The sequence below is a fragment of the Dunckerocampus dactyliophorus genome, chromosome 5 (genome assembly GCF_027744805.1).
Source record: "Dunckerocampus dactyliophorus isolate RoL2022-P2 chromosome 5, RoL_Ddac_1.1, whole genome shotgun sequence".
Lineage (NCBI taxonomy): Eukaryota > Metazoa > Chordata > Actinopteri > Syngnathiformes > Syngnathidae > Dunckerocampus > Dunckerocampus dactyliophorus.
This window is the reverse complement of record NC_072823.1, coordinates 4,354,407-4,371,839: the sequence shown is the minus strand read 5'-3', so window position 1 is coordinate 4,371,839 and position 17,433 is coordinate 4,354,407. Positions and strand designations below refer to the sequence as shown.

The following is a 17,433-nucleotide window of genomic DNA, read 5'->3' as shown; positions in this document are numbered from 1 at the left end:
GGTGCTGAGTGCAGTTCAATAACCAGCAGATGGCATCAGCAAGAAAAGGGTATTAAGAAGAAAAAAATAATGTCTTCAAAAGCCTCATCGCTTTCAATTCCACAGAACTGCCCGTTTGGAATTAACACAAGAGTACCAAACATGGCACACTGAAAAGGTGGAAGAATATTCCATTCTCTGATGAAAAATGTAACCTTGACGGTCCTGATGGCTTCCAATGTTACTAGCATGAGAAGGAGATCCCACCTGAGGTGTTTTCCACACAGCACAGTGCAGGGGGCGCTTTTTCCCTCATGACTGAAGGCCCTTGTCTGTCTGCCTTTTTCAACAGGACACCGCTGCAGTTCACAAAGCCCGCCTGACAAAGAACTTCTTCCAGAGGAATAACCTCACTCTTTTGGACCATCCTGCATGTCCCCTATCTAAATCCAATTGAGAACATTTGGGGATGGATGGCAAAGGAAGTTTACAAACATGGATATCAGTTCCAGACACTGGATCTCCCTACGTGAAGCCATCTTCACCACCTGGAGCAACATTCCGACGAGCCTCCTGGAAACACTGGCATCAAGCATGCCCAAAGCATGCTGAGCAAGAATGGTGCAGCTGCTCATTACAGAGTCCTTTATTTATTTATTTACTTAGCTAATGTCTTAAACTTTTGGTCAGCCTGTTTATAAAGCGCTTACTCAAATTTGTTTGTCTCACTTCCATTTCTTCTTTTTGCACTTTGAAGCTCTACTAGGAACCTCCTTACGATCCAACAGTGCAAAATGTAAATTCTTGCAATTTTTCAACTGGTCAGAAGTGTACTAGCAGTGGTGTCCAAAGTACGGCCCGGGGGCCATTTTGCGCCCTGCAACTGTTTTTTTCTCCCCTTCCATTCTAAAAATATAATTTAACAAGAAATACATTTTTGGAAAATTAGGTTAGGGATAAAGTCAAAACATTATGGAATAAAATCCTAATTGCGAGAAGAAAATTTACCAAAAGAAAGTTGAAATAGTTGGAAAATGTAAAAATAAAAAAACCATCAGATAGTGTAAATTCAGCCTCAGTGACAGGAAGACTACACAGGGCAACGCAAAGGCTATTTTATATTCAATGGTGGGGCCATTGTGGACCACTGAGTACAATCTATAAAGAACTATATGGCCGATGGTTCGGTTAGAGTGCAATGTACTTGAATGTAGCTTAATGTTTCTGATCTGAGCCTTCATTGCAACCATAACTTACCCCCCATGCGAACTCACTCGATTACCACCTAAACCACGAAGAAAAACATTAAAAGCGTGTTCAGAATATTTGTTTTTTTTCCCCTCAACTGATGTCGCCTTTGAAATGTCAGTCTTCATATTGGGTTGGGCTAAAACCACATCTGGGGAACAAGCCATTAACAAGTCTACAGCAACACCGCTGTGAGACAGATTTAACACAGCGAGACTTGGGCCACAGTCTGTCATCCCAGCAAACACCCTGTGGAGTATCTGACTACTCGTACCTTGCAGTCTCATTTATTACTTTGCTGAAAAGCCAGAGATAGACCTAAGCACAGAGTATAATTATTTCGGCGAGACATCTTGAGTCTTTGCATAAAATGGAAATGGATTCTGCCCAGGTTGCCTGAATATCCAAACACAAGAACAAGTTCCATCTCAGGAAGTGAAATCAAACAGGATGGGGGGGGGGGATATTTCACTCGAGTTTAGCTTGTCAGCATATTATTTAGGACTTAAAGAAGACACTGGCATGAAATTTCATTTCTACCTGGCACTGTTGGGTGAGTCCAGCTTCTCCGCCTGTGGTGGTTTCACCTGCTGGAAAATATACATCACAACACAGCAATGGACTTATTGTGCTTGGTCACTTATTGTACATGGATACAGTATGTTCATCTGGGTGTTTCAATATGGGGAAGCCCTTTCATTGAATCGAATAGGCTGTCTCAATATGCACTATACTAAATGTATTGATTCATTTTTGGGATGACACAGCTGGAGTGCACACAGTAGGCCACAATGAAGGCCTAAGTTGGGGATCACTGGGTACAACAGCTTGGCATCTGTTATGTGACCTGCTGATTCCAGGGAAGGCCAAAATTACAGATTGAGTCACATGGTCATGACATACCCTGTATGGCATAGATGACAGATTTTCCACTGTGATGGTCTATATTAAAAGGAAAACCCACATGATAGCCGTTTTAAACTGTTTTTCTCTCAAACATGCAGAAAAGAGAAAGCGAAAGACGTGTGGTCATGTGTCACTTAAGGATTGTGGATGGGGAAAATTCCCCCAAAAAGTGCAGTTTTCCTTTAAAGGGGGGGACTCTCTGCATGACTCAGAAAGTGTAGATTTCAGGTTTGCTGATGGATGACCAATGTTGAAAAATAGCAGAAAAAAAATCGGTAATTTACCTTCTTCTGGACTTTTCCATTAGGAGTTTTCTCTGTAGATTTTGTTGACTTTGCACTGCAGGTCATATGAGAAAGATGACAAAAAGCTAAGCTCAATGTGCAACACAATATTTGAAGCTAAACATTTTGTATGTACACACGAGTTTCATGATAACATGAATTAATTGACTTTTTTTTTTTTTTTGCTGTCTTGACCTGGTTGGTATTCTCGTCAGACAATGCAGTAAAATGCCACCAATTACAAAAGCAGTGCTTACGTGTCCCTTCGCTGTATAACCTTTCCACAATTCAGAGTAGCAAGACAAGGAGTTGTAAGTGGAACCTGGCTATATAATATTAACAGAGATACTTATGTTGGGGAAAATTTAGTTCCCTAAGATGTGTAGCTAAAAACAAAGCAAACTTTAATGTTTCAATCTGTGTGCTTGTGTGAAATAAAAAGAGGCTAGCTGCTTACCCACTCACAAGTGACTACTCAACTCAATGCTCCCATCAATTATGCACACCAATGGCAGATCATTCTGCATTCGTATTCTCACAATTGCATGGAAATAAACGCATCAGATAAAGGCAAATTAATGTATTCATCGGTTGTGCACAGCGAGTTTGATGCATACAATCATGGCAACCACCATCTCACAGCAGAGCGAACAGTATATCAAAGCTCCTTAATTTGCATAATGTACAGACACATGAGCCACTGCAGAGGCAGTATTTATTTTAACAATGCTTTTGTTGTTGTTGTGGTTGAATAAAGTATCCAGAAATAAATTGATAATACTAATCTGTGTTTGTCAAAACTGAGCAAATACACAAAATGATTTTCTTACACAACCCTTGCAATGGATGTCATTAGATTGACTGGACGGTTCCACATGAAGACTGTGGGTGGATCCAAATTTCGATACCATCGGTGGTATTGGTATTGGACATTTTTCAGTTCTTGTTTATTTTCTCAAATGTGTGTGTGTTTAGTTGTGTTGTCCATATTGTTACATTGATGATATTGTTATAAGTTGTTCAACTCAGGGAATAAGTTCCTGTACACAGGAGGGCGTTAGGTGCAAAAATGTTGATTTGTTTTTCTTGCAAAAAAAATTATTTTCCTTTATGTAATGAATGTTACAATTACATTACATGTTATGTTATAAATTAATTTTAGAATATAATAATATTTATACATCTTTGGCGTTTTCAGCGCCAGAAGAGGTGATGATGCAAGTCTCCACTACTGCATGTCACTTTCAGAGCAATTTTAATCCATAAAAACGGCCACAAGGTGGCAGAAGTGCATTTGATAAGAGGTCAGCAAGGATCATAGATGGAAAAAAATTATACATGACAGGAAGGAGGATGTGGAAGAGCATGGAGGAGTGTAGCGTGCAGAAGGTTACGCATTGTAGGAAAATTCCTACAATGTATAATATACTTGGGAAACAGTTAGGCACCAAAAACGATCACAATCACATTGTACAAAAACAATCACACTGTTTTTGGTGCCTAACTGTTTCCCAAGTATATTAGTACGTGTGTGAATATATAAACGAGAGGAAATAACTTTAATTTCTTGGTACAAAGGCGCTTAATGAAAGTAACTACAATTACTTGTATTTATTTACAGCGCAGCCTTCACCCATCCAATATGGCGACGACGTTGCTGTACGCCTCGGCGCTCGATGCGGCGTCTATGTCTATGGAGGGAACCATGTGACTAACCAACATGCTCAAAACCTAACCAAAAACGTTTCTGGAAACCAAAAATGACTGTGGATTTCTATCATGTAATTACTTAGGTTAACGGCGTAATATATTTATAAATCGTGTCTTTTTCCATTCAAAAAGGATGCTGACAGTTGGACTTCTACTCACATGTTATGATTAGGATCACCTCCGGCTCCAGCTATCTCAGTGTCGTTAAATCTCTTCAGTTTGGTGACTTTATGGGTCGTTTTCCGGTCGTCTGTGGCCTCCTTTTCTCGCCCCATCTCTCACATGAAACTTGGCATTCGTTAGCTTATGCAACAGAGTGACAATAATCCAAGGTTAGGGACACAAATGTACCACTTGCACGGGAGCTAGCACGCAGTCGCTGTTAGCCAATTAACACCAATTCCATCACCTAGTGGCGGGAATGAATTACCTGAAAGTACTTGTTCATTCAGTGTTGAAAGAATGTGCACGGCTGTATTTAACGAACCAACCAACGATTGTCTATAAACATGGAAATAGTGCATACATGCTAAAATGAGGCCAAGCGCTGCAATGTGTTAAATGTTCTTCTGGGCGTTTGCCAGGTGAATTGTGATTGGCTGATGGGGTACTGGGTTGCCAGGTTGGTCATCATGTGTCAATATTTTAGCTTTACCTAAAGAGAGCCGTCCTTCTTATTAGGGGCTCGCTTATTTAAATGCTATTTTGTGGACTGGATTGACCCTCTTTGGTAGGCTAATGGAAAGTTGCATGGAATAAATTTGGTATGTTAAACAGTTTTAACGAGAATGGACACCTCTTGCCAGTTTAGCATGTATTGTGTTTATGAAATAATGCGAGGGCTGTATTAAGATCCAGAATTTATTCAGACCCACTTAAAAGTAATATCCTCTACTCCCCGAATGAGCTTTCGTCATGAAAGACAAAATGTTGCACGCGATTACACAAGACTGTGTCTTTAAGAAACCCGGAAGTAGTTCCTTTTCGTGTGCTCGCTGGTTGTGTCACTAAACAAAGCCCTGCTCCCTCCCAGCAATGATATCCCACCCAGTTATCTGTGCTTTTCGTGGTAGTGTGAAGTGTTGGCGACACCGGACTGTCCTGAAAGCTGCTCTGGGGACGTCGGGCTTCGGCAGCTGCCGTTGGTTGTCTTCGCCAACTGGCGTTACTGGCATGGAGGAAATATTGGCAAGAGTCGTATCTCCTCTACCCACATACGAAACAAGAGAGAAGTCTCCTCCTCCTCCTGAATCCAGCAGCTTGGAGTTTATGCACTTCTACAGAAGTCTTGAAAGGGATGACAAACTTGACTTCCTAGCAAAGCTGTCACGGGACTTCGGAGTGGATCATAAAAGTGTGTCAGAGTTTGCCGGAAAGTTACTCGACACTCAACTCAGAGACTTGGCGACCATTTTGCAAGCTGAAGATCGACTTCGCTACAGTTTGACTCCCCGCTATAAACAGCTGCTAAACCACATCAGCAGAGTGGAAGGGGGAGTAAAGTTTCTGGTGGACCTCCGAGCAGACGTGCTTGAAATAATCTCATCAAAAAGTAGCGAGAGCGCACACTTCAGGGTAACGCTTGTTTGTTGACATTCTCTACGGGTGCTCGCTTGAGTCAAACTAAGTACTAACCGCACGTTGACCGTCAATTCAATTAAGTGTCCAATGCAACATATTAGTTGACTGTAGCGCAGCATCCACTTGGACAAACCAACATGCGTGTTACATTTTGGTAGTTACGGTCGTCTCATCATCATACCCCATAACAGGCCCCAATCACGTGGTTGGAATTTCATTGACAGCGCTGCCCTTTGCCCCAATTCTCTTTCATGATGACGCAGTGATGTCGAAAGGGCGGTCCACGGGCCATTTTTGGGCATTCTGCAGATTGCAAAAATAAAATGATATATTATTATATATGACATTTGTAGATGTTGCTTATCTTGCTTTCTTGATTGCAGCACACAGCTTTGGACATTCTCTACTGCTAAAGTACATTGTGCCATTTACACGCAATTATTTAATCAACTATTTTGGCATTCGATTGTTTTTTGATTTAAAAATGTAAATATCCTCTGATTTCAGCCTCTGAAATGTGAATTTTTTTTATTTCTTTCATCCACGAAAGCAGACCTATTATCTTTTTGTTTTAGGCAAAACAAGATATTCACATACGTCAGCTTTGACTTTGAAAAACAGTAACAGACATTTTTGCCTCTTTTCTGATGTGTTACGGACCAAACCACTAACTCTTTAACTGACAATGAAAATAAGTTTTTTGTATTATTTTATTTTACTGGTATTAATTATTATACATTTCTTTTTATTTTTAAACTATTTTTATTTGTATTAATTATTTTATTATTAAATTGGCTTACTTTAAATTATTTTTATATTTGTGTTATATTACATAAAAATAATTTTTAAAAACTTCAAATAAGTTTCTTGTTAAAAGTCCAAAAGACACTTTCTTCCTAAAAGTATGTGTGCCGTCAGTGTTTACAGAAAAAATGTTCTGCATGCATTTGGAGTTGTATTTTTTTGTGTCAAACCCATTTAAAATGAATTCTACAATACTTGAATACTCCAATATACATAAATACTTAAATGTGTAATAAGGGAATTATACATTTATATTTTTTCACAGTTACAGGCAACCATGACTGCGATGTGCCTCATCTTGATGTAATATGATTTTTATAATTATCCAACACATTTGTCACACAGCTTCTGGCCTCTTTTGGTGGAATATACTTTTACTTGTGTTTGAAGATGCTTCAGATTAATTTGATATCATGATCACAAGCCCCTGATGCCTTTTTGCAGCTCGCAAAGGTCAAGGCAACTTACCAGGTGCACAATTGTATTCACCGCTGTTAGGATTCTAAATGGTTTGCAGTTTTTGAATGTTTTTGCACTATTAACACTTGAAATTTGACACACGGTTTGTCACGCTTTATTATTATTGGCCTCCTTGCTTATTTTGAAAGCTTTTTCGCCTAGTGACGACAGTAGGTGGTGTGGGTTACATGTAGTATTACGCTGGCTATTTTTTACTCCCGCTGGAAGACTCCCAAGCGAGTCTGTGGCATGCATCTTACTGGGGCAAAGGTAGCAGCATCATCTGCTCAGTACGTCAGGAAGGTTCTAAGCTTGAGGAGGACAAATAGACATGTCAGAAAGAGTTATTGGGTGTTTTTCTCATTAAGGGTTTCTCTCCAGCCTGAACTCTCTCAGCTATAAAGCCGGCTCCGGCATATGGCTGATGCAAATATTTGCTGTTCTGATTTGGGGGTTTCCTATGCAGAATTTTCCCTTGCACCATGACTTTATTTGAGGTGTGTCAGTATTATTTATTATTTCAGCTGACAGGCAGGCATTGAAGCAAGCCTGAATTGAAGTTATCCTATGGAACAGCCTAGACAACCATGAACAAGCATTTTGAGTGTGGATTCTGGAACCCGGGCTTGTTTGCAAGAGATTTGCTTTAAATGAAGTCTGACCTTTGCAGGACAGCAAGCCTGCTTTCAAATGGCAAGTTGCTTATTGAAGTGGCTCCTGTGCAAACATTTCAAGCTCAAACACATGATTACTTATAATGTGAGAGCATCAAAACAGCATAGAGGCACCAGGGGACCACACAGCCTACACCGGGTCCATGATAAGAGAGGATGTAAATTAGTCTTGAATTAAGCAGCTCTGCTATCAGATGTAGAGCTTTTGTGTACTTGCAAGTTGTGATTTGGTTGTTCAAGCAAGAGAAGATAACGTGAAACCAAGGTGAGATGCTACATAACTCTTTGTTTTATTCTCCTAGGACCTGAATGGCACGCTGAAGAGCTTGCTGTCCGAGTGGTTCTCCGTTGGTTTGCTCCGACTGGAGCGGATCACCTGGCAGTCCCCCTGTGAGATCCTGCAAAAGATCAGCCAGTAAGGCAGTGAATTTGATTCTTAAAAATGTTATCTCCAACTCAGTTGTACAGCACAGCTCTCCAAATCTTGTGCCAGGTACGAGGCGGTGCACCCTGTCAGGAACTGGGCTGATCTGAAGCGCCGAGTGGGGCCTTACCGCCGCTGCTACGCCTTCACCCATGCTGCCATGCCGGGGGAGCCTCTGGTCGTGCTGCATGTGGCCCTCACAGAAGACATCTCTGATAACATACAGGTTAGACCCAAAGGCTTTGGAGCAGGGCTGTCCATAGTGCGGCCTGGGGACCATTTGCAGCCCGCAAGTATAATTTAACACGAAAACAAAAACACCCCACCCCAGTCTAAATATTAAGAGAAAACAGTTGTAGTCCGAGAAAAACCTGTGATTTTACAAGGATAATGTCCTAAAAATTATGTCCCTTAAAATTGTTGCTCTTTTCTTAGAGTATTGTTCGGGAGTTTGCCACGCCTGACCATGAGGAGGACGTAAATAAGATAAACACAGCCATCTTCTACTCCATCTCGTCCACGCAGGCTGGCTTACAAGGAGTGGAGCTGGGCAACTACCTCATCAAGAGGGTGGTACGGGAACTGCAGGTGGGTGCAGTTTGGATGAGTGTTCTGGTTGTGTGGTTGACTGTAAGGAGAATCCATGACCCTAAACACACACTGCCTGGCCCCCAAAAAAACAACAACAAAAAAAAAAACACCAAACATATCAGGATGTGGTTGCCACTGTCGGTCAGGTCTCGGTTCAGCAACGTTACGTGCCCAAAGAATGCTAGTCATTGGACTACTAGAATACAGTGTAACGCCGCATATTTGTGATTCAGCGTTTGTGACCCTACATTAGTAAGTAAGAAAAATACATTTTGGTATTGATGACATGCTTGACATATGCAACGAAGAAATGTATCCGTCTGCTGTGTTGTTTTTTTGTATATGTCTTTTAGTCATGACACTATAATACACTCTTGCGTTGGTGCATCGGTGTTTCTGATACATTAGAACTGCCACCACAGCTAGTTTTGACGAGCACATGCATTCACACACGTCGCATCGGTATTTGGGAACAATGATGATGAACGTGAAAAATATACAGTAAGTCTGCTTGTGGCAGCGTCGGAAGAAGTTAAGACTTTCACTTTGTCTCGGAGCACACACGACGGTATGTTAATGGACTGCTGGGAATAAACGCTTGGTGAAACAATGAATCGAAACGACAGGAATGCAAAAACTATGGGCTTTCAAACAGTATCCAGTGGAACCTGGTTTAGCGTCTTTAATTCGTTCCAGAATGTCCGGAACCGAAACAGACGTTAACTGAATACATGTTTTTTCTGCATGTAAGAAATAATAAAAATCCAATTAATCAGTTCTAGAAAGCCAAAAACGTTAACATGAAACATATTTTTATAGTTTTACATTCGTAGTTTTACATGCAGAAACAATTGATGAAATCAATTAAAACATTTAATTGTGATTAATCACATTTTGTCCAAAGTTAACAATTAATCGCAGATAGATTTAATGCATAATAAGTCTATCTTTGACAGATGATTTTAAGGTTGTTAATAAAGCTATCAACATGAGACTGGATAATGTCTGCTTTATGCAAATGTTTAATAAACATTCTGTTTTCAGCTCAACACAAAACAGACCTCAGTGTATTAAAAAAAACACACAAAAAAATGGTACAGTAAACTGCCCATCACTCAAATATCATTCTCTTCAAGCAAATAATGTCAAAATTGTGACTAACATTATAAATAAAGTTTTGCAAAAACACCAACAACTAAGTGAAATGAAAACAGGGTGTTAGAAAAATACATTTTTAAGTGCTCAAAAACAGTCTGTAGTTTACAGAACTAGGACTGTGCCCACATACTGTAGTTCAGTCAGGCTATAAGCTTATACTTCACTTCCAAACACACTTTTACAGAGACATAAACACACACAAACACTCTGTTACATGCACTTGATCACACTTTTCTTGGTCTGGTGACTTCAGCAGTGTGGAAGTATGACACAGCGGATCTTGCAACATGAAAGTTTTATCCTGTTCTCTGTGACAAACCCAGCGGTTTAAGCACAAACGCTAATAAGTCACTAATAAATAATAATAAGTTCACTTGCGAGCCTTTCCCGCCATCTCATTGAGCGCTGTGTGTGTGTGTGTGTGCTTGCTCACTTCCGCCTTTGTCCCCACAAGGTGACACAGACACAAGCCCTCCAAATAGTCTTCGGGAATGCGTGCCGGAAACAAGCAGCTCGTAAATCAAATTGTAGTTCGCATTTCAAAACAAAAAAAGACAACTCAGTTCATGAGACGAGACGATACACGAGACTTGGTCTACGAGATCGGGATGACACGAGATTTTAACTTTACTTTTAAGAAAAGTACAGTGAATAAAAAATCTATTTAAAAAAGGTATGACAATATATTGCAATCTGCTAATAATTTCTACTATGTTACACTCTTCTCCGCTCTGTGTGTATGCCGCCGGCCGAGGCGGGAGATGAGGAAAACAGACGCGCATGCACATGGCAGTATATTGAGGTCGGCAAAATGATCCACTTCATTTTTATTTATTGTCTGATTCATTAATTTATTTATTATCGTCCCAGGCCTAGTACCCAAGAGACTTGTGACACCCCTATTTAATAGCAACAATAATTGGATAGTTTTCTTGTGGCATTGAGGTTAGTAGATATATTTTATCGATCTCTTTGTTAAATGAATTCGGAGCATTTCATGTAATGGTTACAGTGATGGCGAGACCACATGTGCCATTTGTACTGATGCTGCTGTGGTGTAACATTAAGTGTCCCTTAACTTGTCCCACCGCCATGAATCTACTTGATGGTGCGTGTGCAAGCTTCAGGTGGGCCCATGTGGCAAAGTGTTTTCCTACTGAGAAATTAGCAGCGGCAGGCGCCATTTTTTTGCTTTATTGCTCTTCAAAAGTTTCAAGGGTCTCCACACTAATGAATTAATCTCCCGCTTATTTGAGCATTTGCTTACACGCTCCAAAATGGATGCATAAACACATCGACAAACCAGTTGTTACCACATAGTGGCAGTAATGAAATCCCATCCGTCCCTCTCAATAAGCCCACAAGAGCCCTTCATGTCGGCCTCCTCCAGCTAGCACTTGTGAAATGATTGGAACATTGAATGGAGTATCAGAAGCCACTGTGCCCAACAGATGGGAAATACATCTTTGTAGTGCACTCTCATAAAATCGTATCTCCTAGCTTTGTAAGCAGATTTGACTTATTGGAATTTTCATTGATGGTAACATATGGATCGGTAAGCACAGTAGAGTTTAGTTGTTACCATTTACTTCAAAGCTTTTTGTCAAAGGCCAGAAAGGAGGTAATTATGTTGTTTTCTTGTTGTTGTTTTTAAAATCATCTCAGATGACTATAGCATCTATCTAATGTCATTGCCTCCAGCCACGGTGACTGTGTCTGTCTCATACAGCACTGAATAATTACCTCACTTAATTGCAGCGCTAATGGATCCTATGTAGCGTTTTGCTACTGGCCAGATAAGAAGTCGCCAGATCTCTGGTGACCTAGTGGTTACAGTAGTTTAGGATTCAGCACTCTCTGTTGCTGCCTGAGTTCAAATTTCATTTAAGAAACCACCTTCTGGGGACAGCGGTAGCTCTGGCAATGCAGACTTGGGTATCAGATGGTTGCAGGCTTGCTGTGGAAAGTACGGAAATTGGCACTGGTTGCTGGAGTGAGATACCAGAGATAAAAAGAGATAACAGTCGGCTTCCTGAGCACTGTCTTAAATGCCTTAAACACCACAATACTGCGCAGGAGCCTTGGGCACCATTAGTCACTTGTTTGTGTATCTCATTTAGCATAGATTCATTTTTGAGGGCATTAACATACATGAAAACTCACCAAAATATGCAAATGCTTCAGGTTTGGTGAACAATTTGATATGTCAGAGGTCCCGTACACGAAGACGCCAGAATTCACTCAGTAGTTTAACTGAGTGACCCCCTTTGAACTTTGAAAAAAAATTAGCCCCTGCCACCAGCTTGACAAAACCGTATTCCAAAACAAACAGGAAGTCGGCCATTTTGGTTTCCGGTGGCAATTTTGGGCGAAAACCACGGGTTGTGTTTCAGCGAACTAGTCCTAGGCACTTTGACCAAATGAGCCCAAATGGGAATCACGAATCCTTGACAGGCGGGCAGTGTTACATTGCAAAGGGTTTTAGGCTGTTTAGTAAGATGTGGGCGGGGCATGGCAGCAAACTTTGATGAGGCAAATTAATTAGACAATTTGCCACTACACTGTAGTTAATAATTCAGTTCCACAGGGTCAGATCTTCATCATCATCGGTACATATGATGAATATGACACCTTGAAGCTGTACATGGGTCACTTCCTGAATTCGTCTCATAAATGGACTCACGTGAACCCTGAGTTGCGTGGGGATGCGAGTGCCCGTTCAGCGCTGCCCGCAGCTTTAATTGATGATTATAAAATGACTAATAATCAAATAAATAATGATCATAAAATGTACCCGACATGTCAGTGGCGTGAGGTGCCAATAACAATACAATAACAATGGCTGTAGCTTGGTTGAGCTTGGTCACGTTATGTAAATGGAACATTGTTGGCATTTTTGGAAGTTTTTTTTAGAAGGCAGAATAGGTGTGTCCCATTATGGGCATGGTAAGCTGCCTCATGCCAGCTGTTTTCCTCTCTTTAGAATTCACAGAAAAGGGAAAGACGCGCGTTCATGTTTCACATAAGAATTGGCTTCTTAGCAATTTGGCTTCTTAGCACTCACACGTCACATTCCTCATCTCATCTTTCTCAACCTTGCAGGAATGTATTTTCTTTTGTTCAATGACATCTCAAAGGGTGCTTGAGATAGCTGGGGTCAAAAATAACCTTGTTTGTTGTGCTTGCAACATTCCAGTAAGCAGATGTGACAGTTTCAGTGACAAATACCTACATAGAGCTAAATCTGACATGGCAGTAGCACTTTTGTATATTTAAGCAAATGCTGGGAAGACTGCCTGCCTTGTGTTTGGTTACACATGTTTGAAGGGCAATTTGTAGTTTAAATTGCTGTCTGAGCATTACAAATATACGACGTGCTTTATTCGAAAAGCTTTCTTCAATGCAGACGTTTTGATGTCCCGTTTGAGTATTGACCCCTCACCTTGGCGGTGTAAGTGCCGGTCTACCCTTGAGGCTACACACACGATAACAGAGGCTCAACAGCGGCTCTGTGATGGAGCTTTACCTTAGGTAAAGGTGAAGAGAGGAGAAGTGCACTCAAACAGGGACCAAATTGATGATGGAGAAGATGATAGACAGGAAAAGGAAAGGTCAGAGTCGGGATTTAAAATGAGGGGAGGAGGTTGGGCTTCTCGAGACCGGACCCTAGAGCGCATAGTTCCGGTTTGGCACCTTTTGTTTGAGTTCACTTTCGCACCATCCCATACCCTGAATCATGTCTTTTAGCATGGTTTCCACTAGCCTTTGTTTTTCAACTCTGCTGGTAATTCTACAGATGGAAACAAAATAGATCTCCCAGAGGGGGAGAGCTGAGTTGATGGAATGTACAGGTGGTCATCGGTTTCCATTGTTCCGAGTTACGATGTTTCATAGTTATGAATGCACTCCCATAAATTAATTAATGCAAAACGTTATTTTGACAAATGCTGTGTGTGCCTCGTGCCGGGCGGAACAATCGTGTGTGCCTGCTCAGCCACACTGAGAAAGAATAACATCGCTTATTAGCTAAAGGGTCCCTGACGTGATTTATCAACTTTGCTTAAATATGTTATAAATTGTTTGTAATTATGTTCTACATTGTTACATTTGTGAAAGCCAACGGTAAATTGGGAGAAATTACAATTATTGTTAATAGCGCCACCCATGACGAGCTAGCATCGACTTGTTTCAGTGTATTTTTCATCAAAATAGTAGTCATGCCAAAATGTTGTGTTGCTGCTGGATGTTCATAGCATCCGAGTGATACTGTAAGTTTGTTTTCATTCTCATTTCATTTTCCAAATGAAGGAAGCAAGTGCAGAGAACAAATGGACGCCCGCCTCGAGTTCTGTTGTTTGTAGTGATCATTTCGCTGATGACTGCTGTGAAAGAACACCTTTGCAAGAAGCATTTTGCTTGAAAGTACGGCATAAACGCATTTTGAAAAAGACTGCCATGCCACCGGTGGAACAGTAACGGTACACAGGAGAAAAAAAGACAAGAACGACGTCAAAGTTGCCACAGAACATGCTCTGCTCACCGGCTGTCTCTAGTTCTTACGCCATAAGTCTAAAAAACGCAAAACACAGTTTTATAGTTTTACAAGCATAAACGGATCTGAATGCATATCAATGACGAATGAAAGGGATAAATGAACATTTAAGGTTACTTGTACCTTCACTGACAAAGTGAATGTTGAAAAGACACGATGTGGCACTGAGATCAACACGGACACCACCTTGAGTTATTTCTTGAATTCACTAGTGTTTCTCGTCTTATTTATGAAAATGCTGCCAATTGCAACTTTCACCGGCTTCGTTTTGGGTTATTTTGCAGCGACGATCAAAGGAAGAGACTTGAGGTGAGAAACACTACTGAATTGTCTTCATCCTCAATGAAGTGACCAGTCACCTTAAATCCTCATTTATCCTTCACTCATCACTTATCATCACCTGTTTTCTGCATGTAAAGCTATCATTCTAAAATGATAAAAACGTGTTTTGTGTTAACATTTTTGGCTTTCAGGAACGGATTCATGCAAGTCGGATTAATGACGCTAATCGAGGTTGCACATGTAGGTATAATTTAGGCGTAGGTTCCGCTTAGACTAAAACTCCCTCACAGTACAGTCTAGCAACGCAGCTGCTTTGTAATCCGAAGACCGCCTGTATGTAAAAATTGAGAAGGAATTTAAAGCAAAAACTTTGCTCTCTTGGGTTTGTCTGGCACTTCCGTTATCTTCTGCCGCTTTTCTCACCTCAGCCTGCAACATCACGCTCTCACTTATCAGTGCCAAGATGGGTAGAGAAGAGGAGGGAATGAGAGGGAAGTGGTTGGCCAGTGTACAAAATAGTTGGAGTGGAGTGTAAGATAGGATGGGCATTGAAGGTGAGAGTCAAGTCACCCATCTCCATCAGCAGGATCAAGAAGCAACACACCAAAGAACGTTCTGTGTTTTGGTACCAAGATTGAAGTTCTTCTCGTTGCACTAGAACCGTTTCCATACGATGATGCACTACCCCCATCTACCTATCTCGGGCGTGTCTGTTTTTGTATCGGCCCTCAGCACAAAATGGAAACATCAGCAGTAATTTTACAAGCATAAATGTAAAATATTAAGATAAAAAAAAAAAGTTGTAATCTGACAAGAAACAGTAATAATGTTTCAAAAATAACGTTGAAATATTAGGAGGAAAAATTTAGTCATTTTAGTAGCATCAAGCTGAAGTATTAAAGAAAAATAAAATATTTAATTAAATCGTATTGTTACGAGCAACGAATGAAGTTGTAATTCTTGGAAAATTACGTTGCGGAAAAAGTTATACTATGAAAATAAAGTCCAAATAATATGGCAATAAAGTCCTAATTACGAGAAAATAATTTACAAAAGAAAGTTGAAATAACTGGATTTTTTTAAAATTTACAGCAAAAATGGGGGGGAAAAAGAGCAAAGTAGCGAAGTTGATACCCTTGTTCACCTATGTCACAAAACTGAGATGGCGTTTTTCTTGAAATATACAGTATATATAACTTGCTGTGGAAAATATCAAAGTGGCCCTTGCATCCTATCATTTTTCAGTATTTTCCTCGCTGGGAAAAGTTTGGACACCCCTGACCTACTCCTTTTCGAAATACAGTTGATGCATTTTTAATCCTCTTGTCTCCTTCCAGAGTGAGTTCCCCCACATGGCCCAGTTCTCCAGCCTCTCACCCATCCCGGGTTTCTCCTCGTGGCTCCAAGGCCTCCTCAGCCAGTACCGGAAGGAAGGCCGTGGTTTGGACCTCCTGTCTGAGCAGGAGTGGCACGAAGTGGAACAAGTCACCGACGCAGCCCCCAGCGTCATGGATGCCCTCCGTAAGCTGATCGCCACCAGCGAATGGATGCGTTCTGAACGTCTCTCCCGTCTCCTGGAGCCTGTCCTGATGCGGCTCTGCGCCTGGTATCTCTACGGAGAGAAGCGGCGAGGCTACGCGCTTAACCCAGTGGCCAATTTCCACTTGCAAAATGGCGCCACCATGTGGAGGATCAACTGGCACGCTGACACGAGCCCAAAAGGCGCGGCGAACTCTTGCGGTATTATGGTGAACTACCGTTACTTCTTGAACGAGACATCCAAAAACAGTGCACTCTACCTGCAGAATAAAGTCATCACGGCATCGGATCAAGTTCTGGGATTGGTGTCCCAGTTTCAGAAGAACAGCAAACTTTGAGAAGCAGAACAAATATAAAATACACATCCGGGGGACGATAAAAACAATGTCATTTTTTTGATTGACAGCTGGGTGAGCAGCCCATCAGCTGCTAATGTAAACTATCTGTTGTTTGCAGTACTGTACATTCATAGGCTAGCTTTTGGCCTGTGTGATTTCTTTAGTCAGTGCTCCCTGGCTGGGCTGAGAAATCACAGCTAATGAAGCACTCTACGATTTAGCATGTTCCAGGATAACAGCGTGTGTAATGGTGAAATAGGAACAATGGGGGTGCGCAGCTACTGGAATAAATGATCTTTACACTTGGTTGAACTGTCTCGCAGCAAGCAGTAGGAGACACCTGCTGTCACATTGCTCATCCCCACAAATGAATTCAGACTGGAAAAATCCCTCAAAAAAAAAAACTCCACACGAGAGCTGACTTTTAATGATTATCACACATGCTACGTATCTTGACCTTCATCGTCCACCGGCCTCACCGCTGAAGCAGCGGGATGGATCCGCCTGGTGCCGTTTTTTCTTTTTCTTTAGCAAATTTTGCTGACACACACACACACACACACACACACAGCAGCAACCTCCCCCAGAGAGCCATCACTGATGTTCTAAGAGCTCTGTGCAGGTGCCAAACAGGGCTCATATCAGCCCACACCCCATTGTTGTGAAATAATACATCACAGCAAGTTGACTGTGAAATTACATTTTGTGTCTCCAAGGAGCCAAACTTTCTTCTTTTTTTCTGTCTTCTGTTGCCTTTCTTCTTCTCACAGTGCTGCTCTGTCCTGAAACTAATGGAGTGAAAAATAAAATTAAAGTAAATGGTTAGATTAATGGTGTTCAATTGTGAAGAAGGTGGGAGGAGAGTAAAGGAGCATAAAAAGGGCAGCAACTGTTGTCGTCTCCA

At 41.2% G+C, this 17,433-nt stretch overlaps 2 protein-coding genes across 7 annotated transcripts in view; one reads left to right on the top strand and one right to left on the bottom strand.

The window, feature by feature from the left end:
• The window catches only part of zgc:173742 (DNA topoisomerase 1), a 25,037-nt gene extending 19,364 nt beyond the window's left edge, over positions 1-5,673 (bottom strand). For 3 of the 6 annotated variants that reach the window (XM_054776936.1, XM_054776940.1, XM_054776941.1), the window contains exons 1-4: positions 4,558-4,726; positions 4,287-4,430; positions 2,418-2,472; positions 1,768-1,817 (exon numbers count right to left, since the gene is read on the bottom strand). In XM_054776936.1, coding sequence (XP_054632911.1) covers positions 1,768-1,817; positions 2,418-2,472; positions 4,287-4,402 — 221 coding nt within the window. In that variant the 5' untranslated portion in view covers positions 4,403-4,430; positions 4,558-4,726. Of the gene's footprint in view, positions 1-1,767; positions 1,818-2,417; positions 2,473-4,286; positions 4,431-4,557; positions 4,727-5,174 lie in introns of those variants that run through there. The other 3 variants (XM_054776939.1, XM_054776942.1, XM_054776937.1) reach the window with 2 other exon arrangements.
• Positions 5,124-17,433, top strand: mlycd (malonyl-CoA decarboxylase). Its single transcript, XM_054776944.1, has 5 exons — positions 5,124-5,702; positions 7,948-8,060; positions 8,139-8,295; positions 8,505-8,657; positions 15,990-17,433. Exons 1-5 carry the CDS (start codon positions 5,163-5,165, stop codon positions 16,527-16,529), a joined length of 1,503 nt encoding a protein of 500 aa, XP_054632919.1. The 5' UTR covers positions 5,124-5,162; the 3' UTR covers positions 16,530-17,433.

Excerpts from the sequence above, each read along its gene's own strand:
- mlycd (XM_054776944.1), top strand. The coding sequence starts at position 5,163 with ATGATATCCCACCCAGTTATCTGTGCTTTTCGTGGTAGTGTGAAGTGT. Across the intron at positions 8,061-8,138 it reads ATCCTGCAAAAGATCAGCCA|GTACGAGGCGGTGCACCCTG; the intron begins GTAAGGCAGTGA and ends ATCTTGTGCCAG. Across the intron at positions 8,658-15,989 it reads GGGTGGTACGGGAACTGCAG|AGTGAGTTCCCCCACATGGC; the intron begins GTGGGTGCAGTT and ends GTCTCCTTCCAG.